Source organism: Hylaeus volcanicus, unplaced genomic scaffold (assembly GCF_026283585.1).
Source record: "Hylaeus volcanicus isolate JK05 unplaced genomic scaffold, UHH_iyHylVolc1.0_haploid 11498, whole genome shotgun sequence".
Taxonomy (NCBI): domain Eukaryota; kingdom Metazoa; phylum Arthropoda; class Insecta; order Hymenoptera; family Colletidae; genus Hylaeus; species Hylaeus volcanicus.
The window spans coordinates 1-9,312 of record NW_026532637.1 but is presented as its reverse complement, the minus strand read 5'-3'; the positions used below and the strand labels follow the sequence as shown (position 1 = coordinate 9,312).

Genomic DNA, 9,312 nt, shown 5'->3' with positions numbered 1-9,312 from the left:
CTTCCTTTCATACATACATGTATGAATATATATGATATGTACTTTTAAACCTTTTCGCATTATGTATAATTGTTTATGTGAGCCACGAATCCTATAAAATAAAAACAATATTTCACGAAGGAAATAAGTATTAAAACTATAATTAATTTAACTTTCCAAGTAGCTCGACAGAAGATCATTCTTTCAAGACAATAATAAATATTAATAATCAGAGTAATTATACACAACCCGAAATCTACTCGCTTCCTTACATATTTCGTTCAGTTTTCGAGAAAATAAAAACATCAAAATTCTTTGAATTGTTGTATTATCCTCTGCTAGTTGAATTAATAACATTTTTTTACAAACGCCAAATTGTCAATTTCTTCTCTAATCTTCTGTTTCGACAAAATGTTCTTCGCGTTTCGATTTCTTTTACTAAATATTTACAAAGTCCTTCGACCTCAGTATACCGCAAGCAAAAGCGACACGTACGAAGCAGAAGCTTTCAACATCTAAAAAATTACAATTGTATTTTAATAGCTAATTCAATACTTATTTAGAAGATTTATAATAATTATAAATCGTTGAATTATTTATCACTTGGACGACCTGATATGTTTATTATTAATGAAAGTATCGTGAAAATATAGTGAAGAATATCAAGAAAATATGGATGTTCATTGCTAGATTACTATACAGCGATAAGCGTCATGCGTGAGACGTTACAAACTTCATGATTAGGTATTTTAAGTAAATAGGGATAAATTGGTTAGCTGTTACTCTACACCAGGGATGGGTAATTGATGAGAAATAATGCTCGTTGTAGTTCGTGAGCTCTTTTACATTTGTTTGTTTACTTTCTTAGACCCAAATCAGTCAACTATGACTCTACAACAAGAATGAACAACTGGTGAGCAAGAATGATTCTACAAGAAGGATGGACAACTGGTGAGCAAGAATGATTTTACAACAAGCATGGTCAACTGGTGAGCAAGAATGGTCGTTCTAGCTCATGAGCTCTTTTATATTTGTTTGTTTACTTTCTTAGACCCAAATCAGTCAACTATGACTCTACAACAAGGATGGACAACTGGTGAGTAAGAATGATTCTGTAAGAAGGATGGACAACTGGTGAGCAAGAATGATTTTACAACAAGGATGAGCAACTGGTGAGCAAGAATGATTCCTCAAGAAGGATATGGGCAACTGGTGAGCAGGAATGCTCGTTCTAGCTCATGAGCTCTTTTATATTTGTTTGTTTACTTTCTTAGACCCAAATCAGTCAACTATGACTCTACAACAAGGATGGACAACTGGTGAGCAAGAATGATTTTACAACAAGCATGGTCAACTGGTGAGCAAGAATGGTCGTTCTAGCTCATGAGTTATTTTATGTCTGCTTGTTTACTTTCTTAGGGTCAAATTAACTAGCTATGAGTAGACTGCTGATCTTTATGCAAAATAAAATCTTTGTATACGTATCTACAAAAATGAAACACACATAGAAATTTATTTTACTCTGCAAATATTATAATATTAACTTTGCTTTCAATGTTTATTATATTCCTGCATATTGTGTGCATTTCGTAATTTCTTGAACATCTGAATTCATACAAATACCTATAAATACATAAATATCTGCAGTCTAAGTATGACTCCACAACAAGGATGAGCAACTGGATGAGCAATTGTGCTCATTCTAGCTCACCAGCTCTTTTATATTTGTTTATTTACTTTCCTAAATCCAAATTAGTCACCTATTACTCTATAGCAATCATTGATAACTGGCAACTAAGTGCGTTCCTTTTAACTCACGTGCCAGTAAAGCTTGTACCAATAAAGCTGGTTTATGGACAAAAATTCAAGAAGAGTGGAGAAATATCTCTCAAGATAGAATCATCAAACTTATTAAATCGATGCCTCACCGATGTGCCGCCGTGATAGCTTCACAGGGTATGGCTACTAAATATTGACGATAATATTACATTTGTAACCATTTTTGAACATTTTTCCGTCAGTTATCGTGTTTTTTCTTCATGTTTTGTATTTGCCCGGATACTTATGAAGAAGTAAGAATTGTTATTTTTGTTATAAATAGTTATTACTTGTTGTATCAAATTTTTGAGTTGTACGTTTCGATAGTGTAATAAAAGCTCTTTACTATGATATATTTGTATTTCTACTTTACACCTATTATACATAATTTAATTCCAAAATTATTTTTGGTCAGAAACTTTTGCATGCAACTGTGCATGTCGAATTGAGTAACCTCCTCCTTTTCGAAGTCGGTTAAAAAAGCTTTGGTGGCTGAGACTCTCAACTTGAGAGTAGACATACGACCGCAAAGGGATAAACAGTGTAACCTTTGAGTTCATTATAAAGTCACTTTCCTAGTATAAACGCGACCTTATCGCTACATATTTGTTTACTTTCTTACATTGGCAAACGCTTGGAGCGAAAGCGTCGTAAATTGAGCAACAGTGAGCTTCAATTGCTTCTGCGACCTCATTATTACTAATAATATAATACGAGCTTCCCTAGGATTCAATTCGTACCAGAGGGAATCGTAAACAACCTCTGTAATATCGTCACTCTGAAAACGAACGTCACACGAGGAATATGAAAGGACGTAATATCCCTTTTTTTCTTTTTTTATTGTTCGTGGTTCATTGAGATCTTACCTTTTCAGAAAGATATTGCCCAGTGTAACAAAGAATGAATGCTTCGCAATTTACAGCGACGTAATAAGGAAAGCACTTCATTATTACTACAGATCCTTGCTCCATGTTCGAAGACTGTAACAAAAGAAAATATCAATAAACTCGAATATTTGGTCAACAAAGTCAATATTTGTTTAAAAACCAGCGTAATTAAATTACGTTTACTCACGACCGCAAAGAGAAAGCTTACAAAACCGATCACCATCATGTTCGACAAAAATTGACCCAACGATATGTACTTGAACATATTTTGAATATTCTCGGACAACGTTATGATTCTCTGATGTCTGGAAACGAGATCTTTGAATATCAAGACTCGAGACTCATCCTTTCCGGAATAAATGGGAACTTCCGTCAATGTTTGGCAAAATATTTCAACTTGGCTACCGACATGTAATATCTAAAATAATCCACGCAATATCTAACGGTGGCAGTCTAAAACGTTGTAAATATATTTTTAAATAGTATATGAAGTAGAATTTGTACAGATATTGTGTGTATTAGGTGTACAAATAAGATCGGTGCCTTTACATATACAGGGTGTCCCAAAAATGTTGCAACACCTTGAAAGGGGTGGTTCGGGAGGTGATTTGAAACAACTTTTTCCTTAGCGAAAATGTTGTCCGAGGCTTCGTTAAGGAGATATTAACAGAAAACACTGACCAATCAGAGCGCGAGTATACCGTTGGAGCGGTCGCGGTAGCGAAGGCTACGAGCTCACCGGCCGCTCTCGTACGCGAACAAGTGACTTATTTTCGAGGCAATACTGTATTTCTAAATCTGCAAAATGTAGCTTACCCACGTTTGATCCAAAAGGTGACCAGTTTGAAGCAAAACAAACTATAGGGCAACGCAGTACTGACACATTCCACCAGTTTCGTAAAATTGTTATAATTGAGATGCTTTATTATGTACCAATATTGAGATATTTGCGCAGTAGCCATTACTACCACCCAAAGAAAACGAAATATATTTTGATGAGACGATGGCCAGATTCCAGTCATTCGAAGACCAATCTCTACTGGGTGACTGATGCTGTAGATAGATATCATTCTAGATGAAATTAACATTTGCTTCGTTTAGAAACTATTTACGAGATTTAATCGAGCAATTCGTAACTTAACACTTTACCGACCGGTAGTTGATAAATCGACTTTTTGTCCCCAACGCTCACCGACCGGTAACTGATATGGTAATTAGCAAGTATTTGTTACTTTGAATTGAGATACAACACTTTACCGACCGGTAGCGGTTCAAGATCCTATACCCTTCTCACCGGCCGCTCGACAGCAGATTTTCCATGGCACCGGGAATTGTATAAAAATATGGGAGCTTACAGAGCAAAGGAACTTGTATCTCAATTCAAAGTAACAAATACTTGCTAGTTACCATAGCAGTTACCGGTCGGTAAAGTGTTAACATTTACAGTATTCCATTTAATCATTTTTAACACTTTACCAACCGGTAGCGGTTCAACATCCTTTGTCCTTCTACCACTCGGCAGCAGATCCGAGGCTTCGTTAAGGAGATATTAACAGAAAACACTGACCAATCAGAGCGCGAGTATACCGTTGGAGCGGTCGCGGTAGTGAAGGCTACGAGCTAACCGGCCGCTCTCGTACGCGAACAAGTGACTCGACGTGCATCGAAGGACATTGACGCGGCCGCCTAGCGCGTAGCCTTCGCTACCGCGCCCGCTCCAACGGTATACGCGTGCTCTGATTGGTCAGTGTTTTTCGTTAATATCTCCTCAACGAAGCTTCGGACAACATTTTCGCTAAGGAAAAAGTTGTTTCAAATCACCTCCTGAACCACCCCTTTCAACGACTTCTAACATTTTTGGGACACCCTGTATAATACTCACAAGGGACGGTCAGGGTCATGCTCTCTCTTTTGGAACTACACCATATAGAAGTTGTAGTACACACATAGTATAACAAAACCCTAATGGGTTTTTTCAGAATGGACCCTGGTTTTCGAGATATTTCGATTTAAAGTTTGATACGTACCTAATAATAAACTTCTGTGAAATCGTAATTCAAGAGTGATCGGTGGATGAAGTGATTGAGGAGAAGCTTATGACGCCTAACGGCCGGGGTTCGAATCTTCGTAGTTGTGATATATTTTTTTTCGTCTTTTTCCATTGTTTATTATTAATTTTATTTATTAATTTTTAATCGTAGAATAACATTTCTGATACTTTATTTAGTTTTTGTTGTATATACGTCGCATAATTTTTTGCGCGCATTATTCTGAAACGTGTATTTATAACATAATATATTCTGTTCTTTATCGACGAATCTAAAAAATATGCGATATATATACAAAAAAAAAAATTCATAAAGTACCAGAAATGTTATTCTACGATTAAAAATTAATAAACAATGGAAAAAGACGAAAAAAAAATATACTACGACTATGGAGGGATTCCTAACTAACTTCCTAACGAACAAGTTTAGGGCATAAGTATGTTAGTACTTTTTTGTAGAGCACAAGAAACTGCATTGATCTGTGTCGTCAGAAATATAGATTTCCATTTTTAAAAAAAAGTGCAGTTGCATTTTTTGGATGCACCGATGCACAAAAGTGCATAAAATTAGTTGCATCTTATGCACCATCCAAAACCATTTAACTTTTATTTATAACATTTGATTCTATTTCCAACCGTTTAGGAGGAACAGCTTGTTCAAGTTGCGTGGGACACCCTGTATATTGAACGTGATAAAAATACATGAATATGGAAAAATTAAAGTACACAAGTAAAAAATGTATACTATTCTATCTAAAAACATTGCATTTTTCAGTTAAATTAATTTTTCTGAAAAAAAGTAGTCGCAAAAAAGTGAACATTCCACATAAAACGGTCCTGTAAAGTTCTTCAAAATTATAATACTTTGTCTCTCGAAAGCGTAATTAATAAAGGAATACATACTTACTAGTGTTGCAATCAATGCCATGAACATTGCTGCTGCGAAGGCCAAAATACATTCTAACACAAACTGTAGAACCAAAATAAGACTATAAAGTAAAGAAGTCGTTACGTCAAAAGGAAACACCATTTTGATAAAGAATTTCCTCGTTTGGGTACCATCGTTATCCTCCCTTAATAGGGCCACAGTAATCCCTGCGTACAAAACAAAAGACACAAAATAGTACGTAAACAAAACATTGGTAATGCGAGAAGATAAATTGGCCTTATGTATCATTATCTGTTTCTTCTCCCCCAATGAAGGACAATTCCAGTCCTCGAGCATGGACGTCAGGATATCGCAAAATGTTCTACGCAAAATAATTTTCGATTATTATTTCATGAAATAATATTTACTTGTTTATCGTATAATTGTCGATATATCTAAAACTTTGATAAAAAAAAAATTAAATGAAACATTTACTTTTCATATCAACAAATAATGACCAAAAAACATTGTTTACGAAAACCATATTTTTTCTTTCATCTCCTACTATTTTTTTTTTCAATTTTCTACTTTTCGATTGTGGAATTGTATGAATAATGAACAAGAAATTCTTAATTTTATTTGTTTAAGAGGAAAACTGGACGTGTTATATACGTGGCTTTCCATCTTCAACTTTCTGTTGAAAAAAAATTATTTACTGTTAACAAATATTGAATAAAAGACCCCGTAAGTCTCATAAAGATCCTCTTGACATCTTACTAAATGATGGTCGAATGTACTACAGACGTGTTACCGATAACAAAATATTTAATAAAGAATTGGTTGCCATAAAAGCCGATTTGTAAGAAAAATACGACTATTAGACTGCCAATCGGTAAGCATCGACAACAAGAATCAACATTTATCAACCGATAACCTACCAACATTTTACCAACCGATAGCGTTTGAATATATACTTAAATTTAATAATATTTATTTTCATATCATTAGTACTTTACAATGTTTATTCCATCTATTAGAATTGTTTTTAGATTAATAGCTATGCTATCTGAGTGATAAATAAAAAAGTATTGCTTGTCATGTTAAAAAAACAATTAATTTGACTACCTGTCGGTAAAATATTACTAAGTCCATTTAGGAGTCGATAAAGTATTAATATAGTGTTTTTAAAACGTTGGTCAAACAAATGCCTAATTTTTAGCTCCTCAAACTGTACTGCACTCTAAATTAAATTAACTTAGTTAATTAAATTAATTGAGTTGACTCATGATTAGTTATGAAAAATTGGAATTTTCGCTATGTAATTTGGTAAAACCTAAATGCCTAATTTTCATCATCTTGAACTGTATTCCTCCCTTAATTAAGTTGACTAAGTTAATTGAGTTAATACACGCAGGGTTACTGCTAAATCTTACCGATTATGAAACCAGATAACGATCAGCTTCAATAGAACAAGATTGTTTGATAAAGTAAGGCTTAATCCGTCTAACAAGTCGGTCAGATCAGTGGATTTAAGATGACTGATAAAATACCAATACTGGAACACTAAAAACGTGAGCAACAACAATGTCCAAACGATGCTCTTCAAAACTCGATAACGAGAACTCGGCCAGATACCGAATAAACGGAGAATGAACTCTAGAGGATGGTTGATTGTACTTTGCAAAGCCATTGGTATCAATACTTCTTTGATGATGGTAACAATTTATCAATGATGCATCAATGATGCATTAATGTACCAAAGGTACCAGTAATCTTGCCAGTAATCAACCAAATACTTTTTGAACATTAAATACTATTACAAAAGAGTGTAGAAAGAAAGTGAAACTATAATATTTGGATGAGAAATAGAAAACCTAAATAAGATATGAAGGTTCTTCTCGAGTTATCAGAGTGCAACTGAGTTGTCTATAGCAGCAGCCATCATTGCATGTCGAACAGGTCTTTCTGAATATTGCAGTTGTAAGTTTACACAGTCTCTTGCATATTGAAGTTTTTGTTTTAAACTGTTTATCGATCGAATGGAACCACGGGACTATTATTGCATAAATAACTATGAAAGAGAAACTTAAAGGAAAGACAGCTGTCATAGGTAATTGCAACTGTAAAAGGTAGAAATGTTCTCCCTGACGAAACTACAAACTATTTGCACTGAGAATGTCTGTGGTTGGTTGTTTGCCGCATTTCTGGTGTCATTCTTGTTTAATATTATTAATTTATAAGATAATAGTATATGTATAGTATAGTATACAAGGTGTTAATATAAGATTCATGGCCCAATAAAAAGTAAAATTTTATATAAAATTATGGAAGGTTGTTCAAAAACAACATTAATCTTTCAATCTACTTCACTAAAACAATTGTTATTGTAACAGACGACAAATTTTTTAAACTAATTTTATTGGTATATAGTTAAAAACATATACATATATAAAGTAACACATATGCATACAGGCAATAATATAATGGCAGTGACGAAGGTAATTACCTAATGATATTAACAATCTATTTAAAAAGGAAGACCAATAACAAATTCAATATTTTGATTTACCTTTAAATTCATGACTCGTTTATGAACTTTTGCAAATAATGAAAATTTTGCAAAAGAAGTATTCTGTATTTCAAGTTTTGCATATAATAAAAATTGCAAAATAAATGTATTCTATATTTGTATACTATAAAATATCTTTTTCACGAGTAAAGATATATTCCTCATAATTGCCAGAGTTAACGTAGGCTTACTGTACATTCTTTGCAAAGTGAAGTTATTCATTCTTTTAAATAACCATCATAAATTGTTCATAATTTTCATAATTCAATAATGAATCATATATAAAAATATGAAAAATTCCAATTATCAATATTTTTATCTCGACAGCATAGATTATTTATAAATTCAATAACAAATCATATATAAAAATATTACAAATTCCAATTAGTATTATTTATACCTATTCGCAGCACCAATTCGAGTGTATATTTTCTTGTATAATATTTTACAATAGAAAAATAGTTTCAACCTTACTACATCTTTCACTCAACAGATACATATTTCAATTATTGTAAAAAAATATAATTTGCACATGTATAACGTTATAGAAACCAGTTTCCAAACAAAATTTACATTCCATTGTAAGCTGGGCCACCTCCACCTTCTGGAACAACCCAGTTGATATTTTGACTTGGATCCTTTATATCACATGTTTTACAATGAATGCAATTTTGGGCATTAATTTGCAATCTCTCCCCAGATCCTGATTCAAGCGGTACGAATTCATAGACACCTGAAATAAATAACAGATAATTGAAATATATTTCTCACTTTTCCTTTTAGAAACATTTGTTTAGTTTTTTAAAGTTTTTCTGAATTTGTTTGTTTATTACAGATTTCTTTATAAAGAGGGCCTTACAGATTCTCTTTTAATACATGTGTACCTATAATTGAACAAATTTGTCTCAATCTTTATAAAAAGTATACAAACATTATGGAGAAGAAAGGGTCTGGATTTATATTAGCATCCTTGGAATTAATTTCTAAGAGAAATTGTACTTTGATGCGATTTGATGGTCCAGGAGTATTTTAAGCATCATAGACTATCAAGGAATGACTTTCGATTATGCTACAATTACATTATTGAAATCAATTGTTCCTAAAATTTACTTTACCCAAATATATATGTTCCTTTTAATCTGAT

At 33.0% G+C, this 9,312-nt stretch overlaps 1 protein-coding gene across 5 annotated transcripts; it reads right to left on the bottom strand.

Annotated features, from left to right (window-relative positions):
• Nucleotides 1-76: 76 nt before the first annotated feature.
• On the bottom strand, nucleotides 77-7,496 carry LOC128882397 (odorant receptor 4-like). 5 transcript variants are annotated; one of them, XM_054133991.1, is made up of 6 exons: nucleotides 7,033-7,496; nucleotides 5,639-5,981; nucleotides 2,872-3,102; nucleotides 2,664-2,777; nucleotides 2,420-2,575; nucleotides 77-494 (listed from the first exon to the last, which is right to left on the bottom strand). In XM_054133991.1, the coding sequence occupies exons 1-6, from the start codon at nucleotides 7,287-7,289 to the stop codon at nucleotides 444-446; spliced, it is 1,152 nt and encodes a 383-aa protein (XP_053989966.1). In that variant the 5' UTR covers nucleotides 7,290-7,496; the 3' UTR covers nucleotides 77-443. The 5 variants fall into 5 exon arrangements, with proteins under 5 accessions (XP_053989966.1, XP_053989967.1, XP_053989970.1 ...); XM_054133992.1 differs by having other exon boundaries at nucleotides 2,893-3,102; XM_054133993.1 differs by lacking the exon at nucleotides 77-494 and adding an exon at nucleotides 2,002-2,040.
• Nucleotides 7,497-9,312: the final 1,816 nt, after the last annotated feature.

Bases quoted from the DNA above. Each gene is read 5' to 3' on its own strand.
- LOC128882397 (XM_054133991.1), bottom strand. From the start codon at position 7,289: ATGGCTTTGCAAAGTACAATCAACCATCCTCTAGAGTTCATTCTCCGT. The intron at 5,982-7,032 runs GTAAGATTTAGC...TATTTTGCGTAG, and splicing joins GTTATCTGGTTTCATAATCG to AACATTTTGCGATATCCTGA. The intron at 495-2,419 runs GTAAGAAAGTAA...GTAATTTTTTAG, and splicing joins CGCTCCAAGCGTTTGCCAAT to ATGTTGAAAGCTTCTGCTTC.